Source organism: Simochromis diagramma, unplaced genomic scaffold, assembly GCF_900408965.1.
Source record: "Simochromis diagramma unplaced genomic scaffold, fSimDia1.1 OVJJ01000603.1, whole genome shotgun sequence".
NCBI classification, from domain to species: Eukaryota; Metazoa; Chordata; class Actinopteri; order Cichliformes; family Cichlidae; genus Simochromis; species Simochromis diagramma.
In genome coordinates this window covers 15070968-15096811 of record NW_024387414.1, presented here as the reverse complement: position 1 = coordinate 15096811, position 25844 = coordinate 15070968, and the positions used below count along the sequence as shown (strand labels likewise).

At 37.5% G+C, this 25844-nt stretch overlaps 1 protein-coding gene across 1 annotated transcript in view; it reads right to left on the bottom strand.

Moving 5' to 3' along the window:
* LOC120721224 (CUB and sushi domain-containing protein 1-like) overlaps positions 1 to 25844 on the bottom strand; it is a 412254-nt gene that overhangs the window by 33832 nt on the left and 352578 nt on the right. Inside the window, 15 exon segments of the mRNA XM_040011416.1 lie at positions 701 to 889; positions 2113 to 2286; positions 2570 to 2743; positions 3712 to 3885; positions 5927 to 6124; positions 6473 to 6658; positions 6781 to 6969; positions 10015 to 10161; positions 11078 to 11149; positions 11524 to 11640; positions 13376 to 13489; positions 16196 to 16276; positions 17560 to 17705; positions 23613 to 23790; positions 24224 to 24412. Of these exon segments, the coding sequence (XP_039867350.1) occupies positions 701 to 889; positions 2113 to 2286; positions 2570 to 2743; positions 3712 to 3885; positions 5927 to 6124; positions 6473 to 6658; positions 6781 to 6969; positions 10015 to 10161; positions 11078 to 11149; positions 11524 to 11640; positions 13376 to 13489; positions 16196 to 16276; positions 17560 to 17705; positions 23613 to 23790; positions 24224 to 24412 (2328 nt within the window).

The window sequence follows — 25844 nt, the reverse complement described above, 5'->3', positions numbered from 1 at the left end:
GATATCTCTCCTCACCCCCAAATTGTATTACTCCATCCTCTCCTTGCCCCTCTGTCATCACCCCTTTCCCCCCAATTTTCCGATAAGACCTTGTTTTGCGAATGCAACGCTCGATGCACAGACGCCAAGTGCTTCACCGGTGTCTGCCCCTTCCTTCCTCTCTGTCTGATTTCTCATCTCTACACCTCTGTTCCTGTGTCTTTATTCTAAGCTTTTGTTCACCTTCTGTTCCCCTCTTCATCTGTGAATCTGCTTCCTTCTCACTATCACTCTCTAGTTTAATCTCTTTGTTTCTATCAGGAATGGTAGCTTTCTAACAAGACCACCTATAGCCTTATGAGACACATTCCAACTTTCTTTTTCTGTAAACACACATGGACACAAATCATACTCAAACCTTTACGACTCTTTCTTTCATACCCTTTTCTTTTATGATTACTTTCTTCCCATTTTCTTTCTTGAACCCTCTCGTTTGCTCTCACTCTCTCATCCACTCCTCCTTATCCTACTCTCAAAGGCTCTTCAGGCTATTTCAATCCTCAAATGCCTATTCCAGAAAAAAAAAAAAAAAAGCTACCTGCTTGTGACTACTTTTTTGAAGGCATGTTCTTATAAAAAAAATCCCAAAATTCTTCTGTTCACAACAGGAAAGACATATAGCCAAATATTTCCCCGACTACCTTCACTTGTTCACCCATACCTAGGCAACGAGGGATTGGCCGGTCCCACAGTCCATTATGCTGACATGTAAGGAGTGCAGAACCCAAAAGGTAGAAGCCTCGTTTGCAGTGGATTGATACAGTCACACCATAGCTGAAGACTTCTGGGTAACGAAGGCCGGATTGGCGCACGCCATTCTCCACATGACCGGGGTCAGAACAGTTCACCACTGTACGAGAGAGCAGAAGAGCCATTTAAAAGTATTTACAAAGTTTTTACAATGCAAGCATATATAAAGGTGATGGCTATATATCTTGGGAGCTTTGTGGGGTTGAGTACTGAATACTAAATTACCATTTAACAAAGTTACAATTTCATATCATCCATGCTGCTCTGCTCTGGTCTTCTTTAAACTGCTCTTTTGTCATACCCTGCTCTGTTTTTTGAAGCATTTTGTTCCCTATTCCCTCCTCCTGTCCCTTGTACTTTTTCTCTCTGGGTAGATGCCAGTCCAATAAGAGTGGAGTTTGATTTTCCCCATGTCGCAGGGGAGACTGACATTCACTCAAATTCAAGTCCATGGGGGAGACGCCTATGTGTGTTTGTGTGTGTGTGTGTGTGTGTGTGTGTGTGTGTGTGTGTGTGTGTGTGTGTGTGTGTGTGTGTGTGTGTGTGTGTGTGTGTTTGGCACCCTATGGGAACAAAGAAAGTTTCAGTCTTATAATTGACAGCTGCTGCTGTGAGGTAAAAAGAGGGAGGGAGAGCAGGATAAGACAGAAAATGTGGGGGAGATGGAGAAAGCAAGCAGGCAAGCGAGGATGAATCGCTTCAGTGGGAAACCCATGTGAGCAACTACGTTGTATCGATCTGCTCTCATGACTTTGCAAAATGCTTGTGTGTGTGCGTGCTTGAGTATATCATAACTGTTACACTAGCAGGGGTCTAGAGAGTTTTGTACTGTAATGACCGTGCATGGTTAGCAGAGGAAAAGAGCATGTCTCTGGACATGTACCCAGCTGTGTTTGCGCACGAATGAATTTATTAGTTTATTTGGAGATACACTGATTGTGTCTGAATTCATCTTGCAGATAAGATTTTGTTGTGTTCTCTCTTTTACTAGCAGCAGACTTGGTTCCAAAAGCAATTTCATTTACATAATGTGGGTAGAAGCAAATTCAGTCAACACATGCTGAACATACCACGGCAATCCACAATTTAAAGGAAAGTCTGTTTTTTTACAATACAACCTAGGGATCATTTTTGTCATTGAGGCCTTTTCTTTTATTTGGTTATGATTTTACTCAACAGATGTCGATAGCATCATGTTGGCTCCTCACACAGATTCTATGATTTTAAAAGTGAAAAAAATAAAATAAAATAAATAAATAAAGCATTACAAGGATGTGCATGTGGATGAGTTGCTAGCTCTGTGTTAATGAATGTGGACGAGACCTTTGCAGACTGGTAAGGGGCTGCTCCACTGTCCGTTAAGTCGGCACTGAGCCCGAGCATTTCCACTTAGGACGTAACCTCTGTTGCAGGTGAAGTTGACCACATCATTGAGATTAAATTCGGTGCCATTGGTCCGCCCGTTGGCTGGGTTGCCTGGGTGACCACAAGTTATTGCTGAGAGAGAAAGAGTGGAGAGAAATGTGATGAGAAACTTGAGGTTCGGAATAAGTATTGTGGTTCTCCCTCTTGATATTGTGTGATATTTCCAACTTTTTTTTAATGTTGGTGCACAGATATATTCACTGAAAAAAAAATGTAAACTCTAAAAGAATAAATTGTGTGATGTCTCTGAAGATTTTCTTCATTTAACAATATAGGTTTTAGCTTTTCATATTTGACAAAAGCAGCAAACAATCTTTAACTCCAAACCACGATGTTGTTGGTATTGTGAACTTACGGACACAGACAGGTGTTGTTCCAGACCACCGATGGTCTTGTTGGCAGATTCTGACTGATGTGCCAATTAGGCGATATCCTAACATGCACTGGTATACAACTGTGTCACGGTAACTAGATCCATCCCCGCTAATGTGGCCGTTGACTATAGGATCTGGAGAGTCACAGTGACCAGCTGGGAGAAGCAAAGTGACAGAAATTAATACAGCACAATGAAACGCATCTTTAACTCACTCACACATCACTGAAGCTGGTTTTGTGTGCTGAGCCCTGATTTTAAACACATTCTGGCTCATTGTGCCAGCAGTCACTGTGGACTGCCAAATTATATGTAGGAGCTTAGATGCTTAAACTTTCAAATGTCTGTCTTTGCAAATCACCTTCAAAGACTTTAGTTCTAAACTTGGAGCAATTACAGATGAACAAAAGTCTCTTAAAAACAGTCCTTTAAACATTTTTTTCATGCACTACATCTGCCTGGGGTTACTTAAAGCTTCAGCACATAAAAAGCAAGACTCCTGCGAGCTGAGGTGTAAAGAGATTCTGAATTGTATTTGACACTACATCTGTTAACAGATGTGTTTCAAAGTCGATCCCTTTTTCTTGATGTTTGTGTATCTAATGGTAAATGGTAAATAGTCCACCCAGTTCTGAACGGTCACTTGGTTATTGCCAAAGGTTAAAAGTTAAAAATAACTAGCCTTTTTAAAATTGTTACAATTATTTCTAATTTTAAGAGATAGTATTATTATTGTCTTTTTAGGTCAGCAAATATCATCTCTATCAATAAATGACAAATACTGTTATATTTTGTCATCAATATCTCAAAAGAATATGAGGGTGGATATGAAATTTGCAGGTGAAACATGAATATTAACAATGCGCTACCTTATCAAAGTTGTACATATAGGCTCTCCGTGTTCATTACATTGACTTAGGTGATCTATTCCATGGTGTTAGTGAGGTACTAATCAGGTTGGATTTTTCTCATTAATGTAATATGAGATGAGTCAATGCTTTGATTTTACTTTAACAGCTTGCTACATTTCTTTTCCAATGAATCAAATTGTTAATTTTTGTGCCAAAGGGACTTAGGATAAACCACAACGTCTTGAACATCTTATCACATTCAATGAACATTACCTAGACACCTGGTCTCTACACCACTCCACAGCCCATTAGCGCCACACTCCCTCACGTGGGATCCCACCAGCGTGTAGCCATGGTTACACATAAAGATCGCAGTTGCTCCGAATGTGGTCAACGTCCCCAGTTTGGTACCAAAAGGTGGGGAAGGAAGTTCCCCGCAGGATATAACTAAATAATGAAATAAATGTGTCATTACAAAGTAACAAATTACACATTACATAACATCGTGGTGCAAATGATACTTTTCCATCTTTTACAAAATCTGCAAATAAAGTGGTCTGTGTCGTCAAGCCTTCATCATGATTGGTCAGTTAAATGAAGCATTACAAGACTACCATCCTAAATTTAAACATGGTACATTTTTGTTTTCCAACACAATATCTATCTGAATTTATTTCCTTCAGAAGATTTAAGCTAATTCTATCTTAATATCCTGGGAGACACAGCTTTAAAGTCACTGGCTAATTTAAACAGACACTTCTGTTACATTGCCAAATCCCTTGAAACTGCTGCAATGATAGGTAGGTCAGCTCAAACACTACCAAGAGAAATTAACAAAAACATATCCAAATAAAGTCTTTAAACCACTGGCTTAATGTAAAATACATTTCAAATTGTAATCATTTTTTTTAAACTTCTCCAGTGTACACATTTCACTTTTCCATTGGCATATCATATATTATGCAACAGTATGAAATTCTGTAGCCTACTGGAAAGTTGTCAAAGTCCCAATGTTCTGTCACAGCCTCTCTTTATGAAACAAGCAGCAAAGACGCATTGCATAGTAAGACTGTATTTGTATAGACAGTATTTCACTACTATCGGCATATACCCCACATTTAGGAAGCACAGACTGCATTCTGTTTGAAAGAGACACAGTCCCTAGACAATGTGCAGTGGTTAATATCCTCAGGCGTTTCGAAACACATACACCCCTGGTAACTAATTTCCAAAAAAGTAGAAGAAATAGATAAAACCTCACGCACAACCAAACATAAAGCAGCTCCCTCTCAAATATACCAATGACAGAGGATTATGCACATGCATACTTGCCCCTCACAGCAGGTGAAAAGAGTTGTTGTTGTTTTTTAAACTAAACATGGCAATTGTGCTAGGAAAGTAGCTTTCTTTAATTCTTCCACGTCTCCCCTCATTTCTTTATATCTTGCTAGGAAAATGGGAAACAGGTGCACTGATTAGAAATCATACCTGAACTACAGAACATATAGCAAAAACATTTATGCCATTTAAAAGGTCTTGAAAGTCAATATTTTGTATGATCACCTTTATTTTTTAACAGTCTGAAATCTCTTAGGCAAATTTCTTATCATTTCTTTAAATAGTCTTTAGAAATGGTTTTCCAGGCTTCTTGAAGGATAATCAATTTTCACTGCCTTTTGTTCAGTTCTCTGTCAAGATGATCTCACACTGCTTCAGTAATTTTGAGGTTAGCTGACCTTTCCTGACCAAGGTGAACAAAAGCCCATTCCTCTGAAAATGGTCAGATACAAGGGGTGGACTGAAAATGGGAAAAAATAGGCAGCCGATTTCAAAAGAAAAACTTTGAACACTTTCAGAAAGCGTGCTTTAAAAAATTACATGAAAGTCAAACTCCTTGGAAGAAAAGATAAAAAAATGATGGGCAGATTTTTGTAAATGTCTCTTGTTCCGGTTTTATTTTGATAGTCCTTGTCAAGTGTGCGGCCCATTCCCATTCCCTCATTACTCCCTCGTGTATTTAACCCCTGTTTTTCTTTGCCCCTTGTCGTGTCGTAACCCCGTCCCTGCTGTGTGTTCCCCTCATGTGCCTGTTTAGATCCTAGCTTCTCAGTTCCAGGGTTTGTTTTCTTGTGATCCAGCTTACATTCTAGTTTTCCAGAGTTTCAGTCCTTAATTACCATGGTGAGGGCTTTTGTTTGTTTTCTGTGAGTTTTTGTTATGGTGGATTTCCCAGCAATAAAGCTGCCATTTTCAGTTAACCTCCCGTGTTGTGAGTCCTGCGTTTGGGTCCTACATCCTGCCTGCCACACAGCTGAACCGTGACAGTTTTATGTATGATCTGACTGAATAATGTTCAGTATAATTCTACTAGAGGAAATTTAGAAGGTGCACCAAATACTAATTTTATTATCATGCACTTAAGTGAGGGCATCAGCTGATTATGAGCTAAGACAGTCATAATAGTGTCTTTGTGTGTATCAGTACTTACTCTTACAGGTAGCTGGGGCATCTGACCCCTCCCAAGTTCGGTTGGCAAGGCACCGAAGAGTCCGATGCCCCGCACCTAAATAGTACCCAGTTGAGCACTCCAGCATCACCACAGAACCAAACTCTCCCAGCCTACCAGAAATTAGGCGGTAGAGCATGTGACCTGAGAGGACGTCGTCAATGCTGGGGCAGTGGACCGCTGGACAAAAAATTAATGAAATGATACAGTTATATAAAATGTAACTGAACGGCAGGTGACTTTTAATTCTTAATTAAAATCTCTGATAATGTACTATTTGTATAAATTATAATTGTATAAATTACTTATTTATAATTCTAAACAAACTCCAAATTAATTATTGATTTAGTGGACAAAAGTTTTTTTTGAAAAATAAATGATGTGTGAGTCATCTTCTCAAAATGCATCCTGGACACTGAGAAGAGAGCTTCCAGCGAGAGGCTCTAGCTTTTTCTCGATATACCAGTGCTTACTTTTTTGTCAACTAATACATTTACCCATCCTTATAATAAAGTTAGAAATACATACGTAGACATCTGGAGACTGAGGCAGCATTGCTCCAGCTGCCATCCTCCAAACACATGGCAGTCATCGGAACACCTGGGTCAAGGTGGTAGCCATGGTTACACTGATAGGTGACCTGGCTCCCAACAGTATACTGGTAAGCATGGAAGCTGCCGTTTCCCGGTGACGGAGGTATGCCGCATGAGACAGCTACCACATAACAAAAAGAAAAGTGTTGCACAAGGAATCCTTTACAACTGCAATTTTTTAATCCTTTTTACCTTTATCATTATCACTAAGAAGACTGAGAAATAATTGGTTTAAAATTTTACCTTGACAAAAAGGCGGTGGGGTATCCCACTGGAAAAGCCCATTGGAGTCGAGCTTGCAGGTGGCATTGCTTGAGCCCACCAGCCTGTGACCACGATTACAAAAGTACTGAAGTCTGCTACCTGGGCGAAGTTTGGTTCGGTTGACCACACCGCCATTCAGTGGAGGATCATTAATGCTACAGTAAGCAGCTGGAGGCAGAGAAACAAAGAGGGACAGAGAGAAGACACACAATAAAAAAGTGTTCTCAGCGGATAGCTTAATCGACAGTCAAATTGTACAAATAATTTGATTTCCTAAGCTAAAAATAACAAACTGGCATGACAGTTTAAGAGTTTAAGAGAGTCTGAAAACTTGGTGACATTAATTGTAACACTCCAGGCAATCTGAAGAAAACAAAAAGTAAATGCCATCTATTAGTGAACTTAGTGAGCAGAATCCCAAAGCAAACAGAATAATCATGAACTAGAAGAAGATATTGCACTTATTCTGAATTTTTCCAAGTAGTGCAGTGTTTTGTCATCTTAGAGCAGAGTGCGAGTGTGGTAGAGCATGAATACCACTCTAAACAGTAGCTAGAACACGGCACTCAAGGGCCGCTTGGCTCTCACTTCTCTGTCTGATGTGGTCACTGCTTCACCTGATCTTGGCTCTCCTCCCTCTTGGCTTCACATTAGTGGAATGACATTCCCACTCTGATCAGGACAACAGAGTCTGTGAATCTTTCTTTCCTAGAAGTGTCATATGTCATCTGTTCCTTTTTATTCACCATTTCAGATCTTATCATCCTATCATAGCATTTCTCTGTAACATAATCATTATTCATTTAGGGTCCTCCTTTATATCTCAGTGTGTATAATTTCAATAAAGGGACACAGGCTCCATTCAGATAATATTTTATCTCAAGACCAGCACATCAGAGTATCAGTTGTTGTTTATTACTGAAGATCTCTGGAAGTTTTAGTCACAGGAAAGTTTAAAGGGTACTTCATATGATTTTCCTTTCCTTTTTTCTGTCATAGTTCCCATCAGACAATATAATGTTTGAATTGTGCATATATAAGTAAGCAGTAATAACCAGCATAGTCAGTAGAGGAAGAGTTTTTATCTTCAAACACAGGGTCATGAACCACGGAGAGACAAAAATCTATCTACAAAGTGTCAGTTCTGCTATTATTTATTTTACCAAATAGTCATCAGCTAATGAGATGCCAATAAACACAGAATTCTACCAAAGGTTGAGCAGATATTCCTGTGGAAGCCCAATAATATTGAGGCTTTGTGGTCAGTATCTTTTTTTGTTGTTCTCTGTTATACTCTGCCATTAAAACAGAGCTTTCTAACAGGTGACACCATCTTTTACCCTAATGTATCTACAAGCTGACTTTAAATCCAACTCTTGCCCAAGCAAATAGCTTCACCAAACCTTTAACTGCCAATTATTAGGCCAACTAACACCGATAACCTTACTGTCTTGACAAGTGGGTTTATCTAAATGCCAAATCCTTCTGAGAAGTCCAGCAATCATCCCTGCTTATTGTATCCAGCTCCATGAGTTTACTTATAACTACAATTTTTTAAACCATTCTGACGAAGGCTGCTCTTGTCCAAGTACAGAGCAGAGAGTCCTTGACTTGGTCTTGGTCTATATCAACACTGAAATCTATTCTTACGCCTTCTTATGTGTCTACAATAATTCCATTTATCTGTCGAATTTTCCAGAACTTTCATTTAGACTTATTTTAACTGCTTCCACCTTGATGTTGTTATTGTGTTTTACTCTAGTGTTTATACCATTCCTCTAACATTAACTGCATTGTATATTGTGACTTTAGCTCCATTTGTAGTAGTTTTAGCTGATGAATACATCACCTTAATTGTTTATTTGAAAAATTGGAATGGCTCTGCTCTCACATGTGCTGTGAAGACATGCTGAGACATATATTATTTATCCTACTACCACTGCTGACAACTTCTTTAAAATTTACTAACTACCATACTTGTTTACAGCCTGAACAGAATGCTCCCTTTATGCATTAAGGCAAAAACAACAAAGTAGAGAGAGCGCGAGAGAGAAAGATGGGTCAAGAATTTCCAAGTGAATCTTAACAAGTGAAACTATTAAATATATATAAAAGTGATGAGGCTATCCCAGCTTTCAGGATGGTCCGATGATAAATAGATGCCATACAATTAATAAAAATGATGCAGGGTTAATTTCACAGCCAAACAATACACTGGGTCCACAAAGAATAATAAGAAAAAAGCGTAACAGTGATTATTGCAGCTTACTCCATCTGCCAACACACATTTACAGTATATACTTCTGAGGATCCTCACAGGTATAATACATTTCCTGCCCCCTAGCCATAAGCATGCCAGCATGTCAAAGAAGAAGACATTTCTAAACATATATTTATGATACAAACTGTACTATAGATATGTTCAGTTTCAATTTAAAGCTCCAGATCATTAATAATGTATAGTAAGTGAAAAATCCCACCCATCATTTTTTTGTTTTCTTTAGAGATGCTGTTGTCGATGCAATAAGACACCACGGGGAAAGACAATTCTGTTACTTAAGGCTGTTTTGCAGATATAACCCAAAGACTAAAATATATCACATTAATTTTTTTCCCTTCAGCACACAGAGCCAGGAAACAGGCCTTGTGACTTACTCCTTCTAAACCCAAATAGGATTAGTGTCACTATAAATTATTTTTTCTATGACTAAGATTGGGGGATTGTCTTTAACGAATTCTTAACAAGTTAAAATGATTAAGTGGTGAACTAGCTTACAACCCAAATCTAAAAAAGCCAACACAACCTCACAGTGTTGGCAAGCCACTACAGATTTAATTCGCTCAATCTGACAAATTAACAAATTAGAGTTACTAATTCTCTTTTGCTCATAAGTAGCATGATGCATTCAAAAATAATGTTTTCTAAATAATCATTGCTCACCCACCTACAACCTTGATGAATTACTTTCATTATTAAGAAAAGCATTAGGGATGGTTATTCACTAAAGGAGAACAGAGCAGCTAATTTAGTAGTCAAAAACCGTTTTAACACGGGGGGTCACACAGACTTCTAGGTACTGTGTTTAAAAGCAGAATAAGAGAGCAGCCCCTTCCAGAAAACTCACATTGGAAAATGGGCATACATCTAACACACAAGGACATTCTATTTCAATCAAATAATAATATCAATAATTCAGAAGATACCAGATGTACCTGAGTACCGTATCTTGAATCCTCTCTTGTTGGTTGCGTGGTCAGTGGACCATCGTAGATAGAGTTGGTTTGTCTTTGATGTGAAGTTCAGTTGAGAGGAATGGTTACCACTTAGCGCAACAAGCAGTGGGCTTTGTCCGGAAGATCCTAATGAAACAAGTAATTTAGTTTTCAGAGCCATGTACAACAAGTGATTGATTTTTATAGACGTGCCTGTTTAGACAATACGCTATTTTGTCATTTAAGTATCTGTTGCAAAGAAACGTAGCGATGATAGTAGGAAAAATGTGATAAAGTTAAACTTAGTTAAACTTAGATACGAGTCTCCATGCATATCTCCAGATGAAAAATAGCCTAAAGTGAAGCGGCAATGAAATTTCTTAGATGTGAGGTACACACAATTACCAAGTTCAAGAAGTGACTTGCTACCTCCAGATTACTTGAACAGTGTCTGCGTTTGATTTTGTTTATAAAAGACACTTTTAAATACTATAGTAGCTGAACAGCATTCTCCAAATAGTCTACTGTTCAGTAATGCTTCAATAGATTAGAAAACACCCCGGTCACTGATGCTTCCTCTGTGATGTCATTAATCTCAGAAATATCAGAGGGAGCTTACATTTGTTTGGATCACGCAAGATTAATAGAGAGAGAGAACTTGCGTGCAAATGTGTTAACCCATTTAGAAATTCCAGTAAAATATGCATTTAAAAAATGTGTTTGGGTAGCTTGTTATAATGTTTATTGGTATAAAAATTAACATTTTTAGCTGTCACTAGTCAAATTATTCTAATATAGCTTCATAAAGTTCTTAATATACACTGCACCAAAAAGCCACAAAATTATACACAGAGCGCACCATCTACTCTGTATACAAATTTCCTGCTCCATAACCTACTTGGAAGTCCTGTGGGGTAAAATCCTAACACCCCAAATGAGAATTAAGTATTATGTATCTTATTAACTGAACTGTTGGTATTTTGAACAAGAAAACATAAATTAAAGCTGGATCTGAGTACGCGTGTGTGTGCAGATGTAACAAATGTAGGAAAGGATTGTTTACCATCAAAAATCTCCAGTTCATCAAACTGCTTCTCGCTGTGGAACATCTCAACATAGATATTGATAGTGTAACCTGAGGGGGGGGGAACAATCATTTACTGCCAAGCGCAAATGTACTGTAACATGCAACACATAGTGTATAGCAAATGCACACACACATGCAGAGCCGTATGCAAATGTATGCATATTTAGGCTGAAAGACCAAATGCAGACACAGAGGTCTATCAGGTTCAAGAATAAAGCAGGTTAAGGTTAAGTAAATAACACACAGCTTGAGTGTCATTTCACTCAAGCTGTGTGTTAAATTTCAAATTTTTGTCCTCGCTGTAAAGAGATCAGTCTCTTTGGTTGCATCTAAATGCAGATGGTAAGTCTTCAGTCACAAGATTATTCCAACACACATGTGTCCATAGACAGACAGACAGACAGACAGGATACACACTGTACCTGGAATCATGCGCAGCAACCAGGAGCATGTCTGGCTGTTTGGATAATTGCTAGGAAACCCAGGGCTCAGTATCACACCCGAGGATGAAAACCGTTCCTCATTGGCTGGGCAATGGGCTGAAGGGGTTACCAAAAAGCCAGTTAAAGCAATCAAAAATGTAAAAAGAATTAAGAATAATAAATACAGCCTTGATTCTTGCTTTAGATGCGTGGTAGTCACGTAACAGTTTAAAATGTCAGCATATGTGAAACCTAACGGCCGCATGCCCACTGATTCATCCTTTAAAAATGGTCCATTTATTAGTCTTGAGCAAAATAACTGCAGAACTCTTTCAATCTTTCTGTATGTTGTTTGTTTCCTTAACAGGATTAAACACAAAAGGAGCGCTAGATCCTCTAAGAGAGATTTTTATTAGAATTCCTGTTATAAGAATACTGCTTTCTTTTCTTTTTTTATATAGAGGAAAAGGAGTTTCACATGATGGAGAAAGCCATGTGTTTCTTTAACACTCGGCTATAGAAGGAAAGAAACTCATTTTCTCAAATAATATAAATCAATATTTTTTTGTGTGTCTCATAGAATTACCAGTTGTCTTAGCAGAACTGAACATGTAACATTTTTTTTTGAGGAATCTTTACTCACAAAACCAACATGCCAACAATGAACTACTGTGTTACGGAATTATTATGCCCATTGTTGGAATATATGAGAAACTGGCTAAAATAAAAAGCCGCTACATACTGTTTAGCTAATTTTCAGTTTCAATGCACAATCCTAAGACTCTCCTAGAGAGACTGACGGCATTAGCGTCAGTGTGGTTCAACTACAGCCTAACCATTAACATTTGAATACTTAAAATTTAAGTAACTTTGCCACAATGCTTCATATCAGTTTGATTTTTTGAAAAGTTGTATTACTGTGAGACTGTGTTTCAATTAGTGATTTCCTGCATTAACCTACATGAAACATGACAACTCTCTGAGAATGATGCTGAGCTTCTTTTATGCAGCTGGGTTATATGTTTTGACTCCAAATGTAATAATTACACAACAATAATTAAAGTTTTGGAGATGTGATTGGAGAAGCAACATGTCTTTTATGGAAGAGGTATATTATAGAAGCATAGAGATGGCAAGAGATACTAAGTTGCTCATTCTGATTCTTAACATACTTATACAATGCCAGTGGAAATATTTCTGCTACTGCTAGCAGCAGTAGTAGTAGTAGTACTAGTACATAAAATAGTGGGATAAATATAAGCAGTAATTAATTTTACACTTTTAAATAGGACTCATTTTCAAAACCATGACTCATTTTCAAGACTACGAAATAAAGGAAGCCACAACTGCCTTTAAACATCCATATAAGTTTAGTATTCACATGGGGTACCACTTAGAGCAGCTGCAGGATACATCCTGTGGCTGTGGATAGAAATTTGTCAACAAAATTGGGAGCCTAGAAAATGTGGGTGTTGACTAGGCAGGAATGATCTTGCAAAAAGACAGTTGAAGTTGAATAATGGAAAGCCAGGATCTGTCGATTCTGGAGCTTGTGGTGAATTACATGTCAGGATATCTCAGCTTTTGCTGTATTGATTTTGACTTCTTATTTTAATCTGTCCCTTGTCAGTGCATAGTAAATTCTCTTCCATAGGCAAAAAAACCCAACAACAATAACGTCTGGTTTGCTTTGTTTTTGACAGTTCCTAAAATGTTCAGAAAGCGAAGAACTACCAACCATTTTAAAAAAGTATATTCTGTTTACCATATACATGCTAACCTAAGAGAAACCAACTATACACTGAGGATAATAACATATTAGGATAGATCATTTCTGTAAAATATGCCTTACCTTGACATGTTGGGGGCGGGGTTTCAAAGAGCAAATGAGAGTTGAGTTTACACATAAGCTCTGCCTTTCCAAGCAGCGTGTATCCAGGTAAACAGCGATACTTCACAATATCACCTAAAATTGGAAAATTATATTATATTATATAACATACATATATATAATTATAAATTCTGGGAATTTATTACACGAGGCAGGCAAAGAAAAGAAAACTTTGACCATAAAATTCCAACTGATAGGTTCACTACTGTTTTTAAGAAACGACATTATTTGTAACCCCAATCTAAAGGATAATAATAAGTACATGAAAGACTATATTAAATACCCTAAACAGACGCAATCGACTACTAATACAGATGACACACTGACTTTCTACAAATCTTTAAAATAATTGCCATGTATCTCTTTGTACATCTCTTCAAAGAAGAGCTTCTTACTTTGTTATTACTAAAATGACTAATGTTGTAAGACTAGTCGAAAATCGCCTTTTCCTGAAATGAGTACATATTTGCATCAAATGAAGAGTGCAGATTTTATGCCCTCCCGTTTCACTGGATTTCAAGAGAAGAGGATCGCTTTACAGAAAATAAGGAGTGATGAGAGAAGGAACAACAATTTTCACAATCAACAGCCCTCTAAATGGAGTGTATTACATTAAGGCTTGAAAGAGTCTATCTTTATGAACTTTGGGAAAAAACTCTGACATTTTATGATTTGTATTTTTTAAGAAGCGAGCACCAGATTAATGTTGCTTCTTTTGCCTTCCAAAGAAAAACAAGAAAGGTTTTCCATCTTAAAGTGTTGTAAATCTACCGGGTGATGTAACGCATGCTTCGCACTTCCAGGAGACGTATAGTGCCTCACAGCAAAAGACCAATTTAAAACAGAATAAACAAGCACATTATTTTCTTGAGAATGTTCAACAATTCTGGAATTTGGTAGCACATCAATAACAAAGCTAGTGCTCTCTAAGGAAATTCACTCTGGCAGGTTTTGTGAATGTAAAATTCACCTGCAGTCAAACAGTCTGAGAGGTTTAATATTTGTGCCTATAATTACGCCAAACAGGCCCAAATTGGCTTCACTTGTGGTGGGCTCAGGTTTGGCACTTTTTTCATGTTGCTCTATACGGGGGAGGTATGAAGTATGACTATTATCACTGTTGCGTTTGTCTGCATCCTTTTAGGACTACTGCATTTACCTACAACTTTCAATCTGAAAATAAAAGCTGATAAAAAATAAAGTAAATGTCTTCATCATCCTTGAAATAAAATAATATGCTGCCAGTGAATTATTAAAAGGTTAAAAAACTCAATAGATCATTCAAAAATCAAGAAACTTTTCTACATTCATAAAAGCTCGGATGTGAAAATCTACAAAAAAAAATTGTTTCATATTTTGCAAAAACAGACTGGGTTCTATTTGCCACTGGCAAGGTGCATTGATCTGGCTGGCTTTTATGAAATGTGTGATTTTTTTTCTTTTTTCTTTTCTTTTTTTAAATTACAGCCCTGTTGATCTAAAAGGTCACCATGAGCAAGCTGCTTTTCACAAATCACACACACAAAACAGGGCTGAGAGAAAAGAAAAAACTTGACAAGCAATCATTTATACCAAAATGCATGTTTATGAAAAGATTGATAGTAGTACATATAACAGGGTCCCGCCTAAAACGCTATCATTTCTATGAAATATGGGGGAAAAAAGTTTGTTTATTTACAAAGGCCTGGAAAATTGCATATAAAATCAAGAGGCCTTTGTAAATAGCTTTATCCAAACCATGACCAGGTGTTTGCCTAAAAAAGTGACCTCCTTTTGTTACCTGACAGAAATGTCATGTCAGTGCAGATAAATGTCCAGTCAGCAAACAACATATACACTGGCTAGTCGTTTTGTCTAAGCATGAGGGCAGATTCTTGCCCACGTCCAACAAGGCTTTATGTGTGAGGTGGTCTACATTTTACATGACATTTGTGTGGTGGGAATATTCAAGTCTGCAGGTGCTTTGCCTGCTCTGGAACTGGCATTGACAACTCGTGACCAAGGAGAAGTCGGACTCCACTCTTCAAAGATATGCTACACCCTCTGGTTTGCATCTTTGCGGAGATCGACTCATACTACACCACGATGGATCTGAAGGATTGCTGGCTCAGATAAACTTTGTTTCACATTCCCCTGACCTCAACCCTATTGAACAGTTATGGCAAGCATCCCACAAGAAGTCCTTTGAACCAGGGGGTATCCAGTGAGACTGTCTTTCTAATACACTACATGGCAATTGCAACAGCTTTAAAATATTATGTACAAAATAATTTTCTTTGCAAATGTGTCACTATTATTTTTATAATATTTGCTTCTAAGACACCGATACATAGAGGTACACTGAATGGATTTTATGAACAAGTGCCTCTGTACCACTAATAAAGCAAAAGAAAAAAAAAATACCGTGACAGACAAGCATGGGCCTGCTATATTTAGATAATGCATTTGCAAAGTAATGTGGCAGATTAATGAAGTAATCAATCAGCAGAATAATGACCTACTACAAGCCTGATCAGGTAGTTTTTCATTTTGATCTTATGATGTACCACATTAGATAAGGCTGATGATCCTTTTTAATTCTGAAGAATGTAACAAACGATATAATTAAAAAAATCGTGCTAAATTAAGCAAATTTGTCATGCATGAATGCAGGTTCAGCCGACTTGTTATCAATAAAAGAGTTTTGCAGGTTATTCTGTTATAGTTGTTGTGTTTTTTGCAACTTTTAGCCAACATTTTTTCCCCGTATCAAAACCAATGATTATTAATCATGTCTATTACCTATTTGGAAATCCTCATCTTCATAGATCATCTCTGCATTCTCCACAACAGGGGGAGGAGGGCATTTCTTAAGACGGTACGCTAAAGAGAAGAGATGAAAAAAGGGGTTAACGTACTCACTATTGAGGAGTTGTCTTAAACACATTTACCTGGTGCAATATTACGAAAATCATGTTATTTTTCTCTTACTGTAGATCACTGCAGCACCTCTCCTTACACTTTCACCCCTGTCTAAAAATTAGACCTTGCCTATAAAAGGTAATAGGTAAGAAAACCTTATAATTTACCAGTATATGTTTAGTTTCTGTCACCAAGATTACCAAGCTCAATTTCAAAAAGCTTGTCAGAGCATTAAAGCTCCATGTAAGGGAATTCTAATTTGGATGCATATCTAGATCACTTTCTTAAAAACCCTAGAATAGAGCATATGGTGAAAAGAAATATAAGCAATTAGCCCGACTCTCAAATCTTCATAATCCAGAGTTCCAGAACACTCTTGGATTCAAGTGTGATTATCATCCAAACATATTTGGATCATTTTTTTTTTTACTTTTGCCTTTGTACTCTACCACTGTGGATTTTACATTGAACAATCAAGATGTCAATGACTTGCAGATGTTCAGCTTTAATTTGGGTTAAGTAAAGTACCACGGGCCACAACTTATTTTACAGTCAAATTACCTGTAATGCTATAAAATAACTGCCTTTATAACTGCCTGGATAGGACTTGTTTTTATAAACTCCCCTGACAAAATGAAGATAGTGTATGAATATATTTTTCCTTAGAACAAACTCTTAGATTTAGTTATAGGGTATTTGACTTTAAAATAAGTGTACTTTGCTCAGAGGCTGGTCACATTTCACCAAAATGAAACTAGGGTTTCAAATGTCTTCCATATGTCTATCAATTTTTTAATCTACTATTCCAACTAGGGTCAAAGGGGACTATTCCATCAGATAATGGCTGAGAGGCAGGGTTCACCATGCACAGGTCACTCATTAATCATGGCTAGCAAACTGACAGAAAACCATTTATGCTCATATGCATACCTACAGTCAATTTAGAATCACCCATTGCCTAACATGCATATCTTTGAACTGTTGGAGGAAAAGAAGAACCCACAGTTATGCCTTTGTTGAAGTAAAAACATAACATGAGATAGTAAACTAACACTATTTAAAAAAATAATAATAATAGTAAGAAGTAATAGAAACTAATGAAAAAGAGTCAAATAAAGATGGCCCGGTACTTGTTTAATCTTGAAAGGCCTATGACTTAATGTTACGAAGCTATTCACTGTTAATTCTAAGACTACAACAAAATGTAGATAACATGTAGAAATAAGCCATTTGCTTTAAATTACCATGGAAGTTCAGAATGAAGAAGCCTCCAGTTGAAAAGTCTGAATGAAAGCGAATCAGGACCTTCGGGCTAGTACTGTAGGCTGTCTCTAGTGCGGTGTTACCACTGAAAACTCCCAGCTGAGGACTGGACGTATCTGGGCCGTCCCTAAATAGAAAGAGAGCAACAGTTGATGGGAAAGCTCAAGACATGGATACATTAAAAACTATTGACCGGCAAGAAGAGGAACCAAGTGTCACATTGCACATGCTGAAAGGTAACACAGTTTGAACTATGGTGAATTAGTTTCACTCCTTGTATTAATGATTCTTAATATAGCGCATGTGAAGTTCATATTCTAATCAAAATTTGTTGTTACAAAATCACATTTTTAGATGATTAGTAGTAGTAGGTAGTTTAGTTGTTTGTTTTGTATTTGGCTGCTAGAGCACTGACATGCCTGCAAAAATTGATCCACACCTCATCTCAATATATATTTTTATAAATGTAGAATTACCTACAAAAGTACATTTGTTGATTCCCATTGAAGAAAATACATTTTAGTGATGAACTTTTTAAAGGGCTACATCCAGTCAATATAAAAAAAATGTGTAATATGTCAACACTGTGTACATGTTTCTGCTGCATCTCCAAAGAAGGGCAAGGACTTAAAATCACTTTCAAACTGTTATGAATTGCTAGTTGTAGAGTGATTTCCTTCTGCTGACTGCATTTAAACAAATGAAACAAAAAACTGAATTTGGTAATAACATAAAACATGTGTGTCCGGAATGTCCACATTAGTCTACTAAAGTGGCTGCAAGAATATTTTTTCTTCTTTTCTTTGTTTTTATCGCCCATTTCAAACAAGTTCGTTGAACAAAACCCACAGATTAAAGGCTTAACTTCACTCATTAAATATTGAATGTTGTTGAAAGGTTACATTTTCTAACACTCCTAAATGCCCAGTTTTAGGTTTTTAATGAACATGCCATTGGATTAAACAAGGGTTTTAAAATTTTAATTCATGAAGAGTGCCTGGGATCTCTTGGCTCCTCAATAATTCAAGGTCTTCTGAAGGTGTTGGAGCTCATTTGGAAGATCAAAATGTGCTATATGGGTCATTTGAATTAAAACTGTTAGAATTTCTAGACTCTATTTTTACTCACTGAAAAACACACAAACCCAATAGCAATACCTTTCTTAGCCCAAAAGACATTTTCTCTCCTATTTATTAACACATGGATGTATTTCAGAGCTCTATTTATAATTTATAATTGAAAAAGGGCAAAAAGTCTGAAACTGTAGAGAAAAAAGTTTTGCTAGTGACATTTAATTCGGTGAATCAAAAGAAAACTATACATCTATAAAAGTAATTTAATAAAGCTAGTAATGCAAAGTCAAATACTTATGTGAAGAAGACCAAAAAACCCCACTTGGTGTAACAACATGGTCGGGAACAAAGAATGAGAAGCTCTGCCACATATTCTAGGTAAACATTGCTTTTGGAAATGAAGGTTAAAAAATACAATAAATCAGATTTATTAAGGGTTTGCACTGTTCATCTGCTGTGCACTTTGTAATACGTGTGACTGACAAAATTACAGTGCAGCCGAGAAAAGGATGGTATTGAGAAGATATGTAATTAGAGTGACAGGGGTTGACATGATTTAGCACCTAACAAATCCAAATGGCACATCAGATTTGGAGTCACTGGAGCTGGGCTGGAGCCTACCCCAGCTGTCACTGTGGGGAAAGGTAGGGTACACCTTGGATAGCACAGGCCACCCGTCCATTGCAGGGCTAACACAGAAAGACAGACAGCCACGCATGCTCACATTCAAACACATGCATGCCTTTGGACTGTGGAAGGCAAGCAAGCACAGGGATTCTATCCCAAGGGCTTTCTTGCTGCGAGGTGACAGTGTTAATCACTGCACCCCTCCATCAATCATCACTCATCTATCATTCTGCACCTTTGCATCGTATTAGTAAGAAATAAAAACAGGAGCCAGGACCAGTGCCAGGACCAGTTTGGCTAATGAGAGTACGGTGGCTATTACTCTGTTTTTGTTTGGCTTCATTTAGAGAGTAGGCAGTTACTGTTCCAAAAATATCAACCTAGTTACAATCTGCGGCCAAATATGTCTTCTATCAATTTGAGGTGGGGAAAAAAGGAGAAACAAACATCTCGACAAATTAATTGTAATGTGGCTTGATTACACTGAATAAAGGCATGTGGCTCCAGAAGACATTAGACATTTGTCATTGTGCATGATGATTAGATGTGGGTAGATGAAGCACTTGTGGATATTCAAACCATCAAAGCTTCATTTTTTCATGGTTATGTTTTTCACAAACCATACTTGTTTGTCTTCAAAGGCACACGAAGCATAATAATACACGGGAAGAATTTTACACATGATGATGAACAGAAGAGGGAGGTGATATTTGTGCATAATCATATTATAGCTATTTCAGCATAATTTCAAAATAAGTTTAAATAACTCATTTTCGATTGATGTTGGGGTTGTTACTCAAAAAAGGTAATTTATTACACATTACTCATAACTTAAAAGTAATACAGTACATTACTTAATTGCTTAAGTACCATAAAATGGCCTTGCCACATAATTACCAGCAATATAAACCTATAGGCCACACTCCTACACAACAGCACAAATCCCTTCCCTAATATGGACACATACATACTTTTAGGTAAGAACAGAAAGCAGAAAACACAAAGCAAAAGTGAAAAACAGCCCAAACTTCAAAACAACTTCAAAGCGATCTCCACAGTGATTTCACTTTAGAAACATGAACAGGCAGAAACAGAGGCTGGAAGCCTGACTACTCATCTCTGCTTCTGACCTCCTGTTGACCTCCCTTTCCCATTCGTCAACCGAGATTTGTTGTATGTAATGCGTTACTGTAATCTCATTACATTTTTCAGTAATGTAGTAAGTACTGTAAGATGTTACCATACTAAATTCTGTAATTACATTACAGTTACAGTCATGTCGACACTTGCGTTACAATGGTTCCTCAGTTATCTGCACGCCAGGCAGATAGAAAAGAAAACAGAAAAACCTCAAAAGTTGTTTTTGTTGTAAAGTGGAATGTGCATCCAGGACTGAAACGACCCCCTTCTAACAGAACGTCTGCTCTTTGCAAGCGTGTGCACAGACAACATGCTAATGCAAAGCTAGGCCAAGAATCCGGACTGATGTTAAAGCAGATGTTGCATGCTGACTCCAGCCCAGCAGCCACACCCTGATCTTCAGAATACTTTCAATCAAAGGGCAGTTTGGAAAGGAGCTGTTTTGTGGTGAGGGCATTTTACAGTTTAGGATATCTGGAGATTCCAGGTGCAAAATGATGATTACATTCTGAAGCCAGGTTATTATCTTAATCTTTCTAGATATCATTTCAGTTTATAACATTTCAGACGTTATAACATTTCAGAATCCACTTTCCCCCCCGAGCATATCAAAATATTGCATTGATATTGATTGAATGCTGATAATGTATAATTATTATTCTGAGCTGAGAATAAAATCTGAATTATTTACCGACATTATTCTAAATTTCATTCTCATCCACCACAGGGATATATTGAATGTGACACAAAGCATCTAAAATGCATAAAATATTGCCAGTATTATTTTTTTTAAAGTATTTAAAGAAATACCGCTTTTTTTTATTGAGTGTCCAGCACCATTAACTACTGTACTGTGTTGCTCTGATGTTAGCTCTGATGCCCACTGTTAGCAGTGGTATTTGGCAAACAGCCAAACACAACAAGTGGAAGACCACAGAGGCTGTTTGGCTTTAGTCCCTGACATCTGGATGCAGCTGCTGTCACATAAACCCCAGGGGTGTACAGGACAGAAACCAGCAAACACGGATCACTGCGATATGATGCAAGCACACCAAGATAAAGAGCATTCAAAAGACATTTGTAACAAGTTTGAGTAATGACAGGCCAAAACAGGGGGAAAAGGAAATCAGCATGACCGCAAAGAGCAGCCAGTAGTAATTAACGATCACATCAGTGCAAGTGCATTCTGGGGGTTTTCGTGCGTAACAGGTAGATCTCTGACTTAACTATAAATGCAACTGGTGATTGTGAGCTTCTACTAACGGCACCAATTTGTTGCTCAGTCTGAATCAAAGAAACGTTCTGTGTATGCATCACTCCCAAGTCCAATTTTGGCCATTTCATTAGCATTTATACTATACTATTTACTACGTAAAAAAGGACATTTTTTGAAAGCCCTTTCATTTTCAGTACAGTAATTTCTTTTAAACTGAGAGCAAGTTTGTTTTTTCATATTTAGTGTGACCCGTTTTCAGCAGCACAAACAGTGTCTTATTCCACTTTCTATCCGACTGAATTAGAGCATCCAAATAGTCCCAAATCATTATAAAACCTGTGGCTGCGATCTTATGCTCTTATGAGTTCAATTAGATAACGTCAGTTATCCTGTTTTATTAACAGTTCACCGCTGATGCATATAATTAAAAGTATTTCAAATACAAACTCCATCATTAAAGAAAAAAATTCAGCAGGCCTGAGTTCATATAGTAAATTTAATGTAGTCTGGTAATTCACTGTAAAACCCACTGTTCCTGTTAAATCGCTTCAATTTTCCACATGAAAAGCATATTCGTTTTTGTCTGGGTAAGTCGAAAAGTCAAAAAGAATATTAAGGAAGAAACATTTTTATAAGAGGATGTTTGAAGTGATAAGTATTAATGCCAGTAGACTCTATTTACATGCATATAATGCAGTAGACCTTTGGATTAGGTGCTCTTAAGCTGTCTAAGACCCTGGAAGGTAGATAGCATCCCACTGGGTATGAGAAAAGCACTGTGCTCCTCAGTGTCAGCCCCAGGTCACTTCCAAATATATTCATGTGTCTGAGATATAGCTACATTGAGCTATTATGTGTGAACTAATCTCACATAACCGAGTTCTTTTGGTTCCCTACAATCTATGAATGTGATTTTATAATTTTGTTCCCTGTGAAATGTGCCAAAAACACATAAATCACTGAAATCAATTTGCAACTGCAAAATAATTCAACATAACGCCTCTCCATAGCAGAATCCATGGTTCTTTTAGCTGGCGAGATTGAAAGCGAGTAGTCACCCACTGTAAATGTATTACTTTCCCACCGCCTACATTTCTGATGCTTGCTCCCTAGAGCTTGACTCTAGAGCCTGAAATGTAAAGCCTGACCTCACCTAAGCACCAAGTATAGCTAAAACCAAAATCTGCTGGATCTTAATTTCCTTCCTCATAAATCTACTGTTTAAATCTACTGTTATTATTCAGGAAAAGTAATGCATATTAGGTGAAATTTTCTCTTGACCCAGGCGCTTCAGATCCAGCTGAGTCTTGTTAGATTTGTGAACCCAGCTCTGCCACTCTTTTCATTACATTTCCCACTCCCAACTGAATCTCATGATTACTTCCAGAGTTCCCGAGCCCTCTCAGAGTGTGCGTATGGCCTTGGTACTGAGTTAGATTGAATTGGTCAGTGGTCCCATTGTAAATGCATTGCTCTCATACACCCCGTATTACACTTACCTCCACACTGAATCCTATTATTACTGCTGAAGAGTCTGCGTATGCATTACATAGCACAGTGTATGTGTGCGTATGTACTTTAATATCTAGGTTATAGTGTATGGTCTCTGCATATGAACATATACGATAAAGTTTATGTATAATTAACGTTAGAGAAAAGAGAAAAGTAAAAATGAATAAAAGATGATCAATACCAGGGATAAAATTCAATATATAGCCCCAAAATATGAGGAGAATGTGTGAATGTGTGTGAGACAGACAACTGAATGCATAATCTTAGTAAAAGTTGATACATTTTTGGTGTATTCCCATTAATGTGCAGAGAGTAGACAGAGTGAAACTACACTCAAGACTTACCCATCAATGATTCAATCCCTGCATGCATGAGACATTAAATAACACTTCTTCATTTCTGTGTGTGCAGTATATGTCTGCGTGTGTTTTTATGAATATTAAGCCATAACTGTACCCAGACTTACCAGACAGCAATGTAATCGGTGACAGGTTCTGTCTGCAGTAAGGTAAAATTTATATAAACTCCATGTCCGTGGGGAACAGTGATGAGCCAGCTGCAATCTTGGGAGTTTGGATATTCATTTGGGTACTGAGGTGAGTAGATGGTCCCATTTTCAGCTGTGACATTATAGCCACAAGGAGCTGTAAAAAGCAGAATTATAGCATAATTTTCACTTTTTCTAAAATGCTAAAAAACTGAAGTCAAGAATGACTGCTGAACAGCAAACACTGAGGAATGTAATTAATAGTCTGGAACAAGAAGCGACAGAAGTGACAGAATAATAATTTTACAAATAATTTATCCAGTAAATGTTCCAAGTGACATAAGTGACTTACTAATTAATTGTTTACAATGTCAACTTGTGATACAGGTGAAAGAAAAAAAAAAATTCATTTTCTAAATGTCTACATTAGAAATTGCAACTGCTTGTTTAGTAAGGGTGTAACAGCATGAAATAAACTTTCTACTATACGACCTCCACATTTTAAATACATCTTTATTTTTAAAACCAATTTAAAAGTATTTATATTTTCCAAAATACTAATATATCAAGAAGCTATGACTTATTCTTACCCTCACATCGTGGAAATGGGTGGTTCCACTTCCGGTTGATACCATGCAGGCATGTTAGCACTGTGTGTCCAATCAAAACATAACCAGGGTAGCACTGAAAAGTTATAGATTGCCCAGCGCTGTAATCATTGTTGATGATGTCACCGTTTGCAAAAGGAAATGGATCATGGCAGTTTTGAAGTTGGTAGCCTACAGATAAAGATAAGAGATATATGTGAGGTAGGTAGAGATATGTGAAGCTGGGGAAGAAAAAAATCATTTATTTTTCCAAGTTTCTTACATTTTTTAAAATTTTCTGTCTACCGGTAATGGATTTGAGGTAAACTGAAAAGAATCTCTGACCCACAGAGACAACAAGTAATAGCTAATGCAGCAACATCAATAGATGTGATCTCCTCCTACACAGTTATCGGGCAAAGGTATACACGGGATGCTAGCACTTGCCTGAGGAAATGTCAGTACCACAGGTATATTTAGGGCAGTTCTCACTCTGCGTGAGTGTCATGGCAAGTCAAGCTCCTTCATTAAATGTGCCGCTGACAGAGAGCAGAGGTGGCTGATATCGGAATCCCAATTGTTACAAAAGGCTAGAGAGAAAGGCAGCACCTAAAAACACTAGAACAAGCATTCAGCACCTGGTCAATACAAATTGTGTCTGCTGCACTAGACAGCATCCACAATGCAGATTGTGCAAAATGCTCTTGGGTGTGGTCTATGCTGGTAGCAGCAGGCTGTAAAAGGTAGGAAAGAATGGCTTAACATGCATTTGAGGATGTGCACAGTGCAAGACCTCAAGTCCAAGCAGGACATGCAACAAATAACACAGCTGATCCTAGCTAAACAAAAGCTAATAAGGTTAACAGATCATTGCAGAAATAGAACAGAAGAGAAAGAAAGATGTGATAGACGCAGAGTTCTCATAAGAAAGCAACAATGAGATGAGTGAATATGAAAGGATATGACACCACAGAAATTCATGGAGGTAATAAAGAACTATGGTGATTGTGGAAAATGAAGGCCAAAAGATGTGCACTTGGAAGGAGTATTACTCGCAGCAATGAAACTATAGCCAAGAATGTGGTTCCAGCAGATTCCCAGGGCAACATTTAAACTTTCTATGTACAAAAGTGTACTTAAAAGGTGCAGCAATGTCAGCGTGCCAAAACCTAAAACTGGAATAAGAACTCCCTTAAGCTTTTATAAGCGACATTTGAGTTGAAATGTGTGTGTATGTATTCACACTGATTTTTTTGGCATAGAGTGCTTATCCAACTTAGCTTTTAATAATTTGCTTGCAGCTATTAAGCCTTTTTAACTGTAAACATGTTATGCCCTTGAATACAAAACCAGAGTGTGTACGTAATATTGAGAAAGCATGCACCGAGGTTGGAGGTGGTGTTGTGGACCTGTCTGCATTGCATCTTCTCATCAAAGAACTGTTAAAAAAAGCATCTGGTGCAACTCCACGTGAGGAGGCTTGTCTGCATCCTCTACGAACAACAGCGGGATAACAGTGATACTGACTGCAGTGCTAGAGGACTTACCATTCCAAATCGGAGGAAAAAAGGGAACTCACATTCATGCGCACATGATTTGTGAGTTTGCTTATTTGAAATTGAAT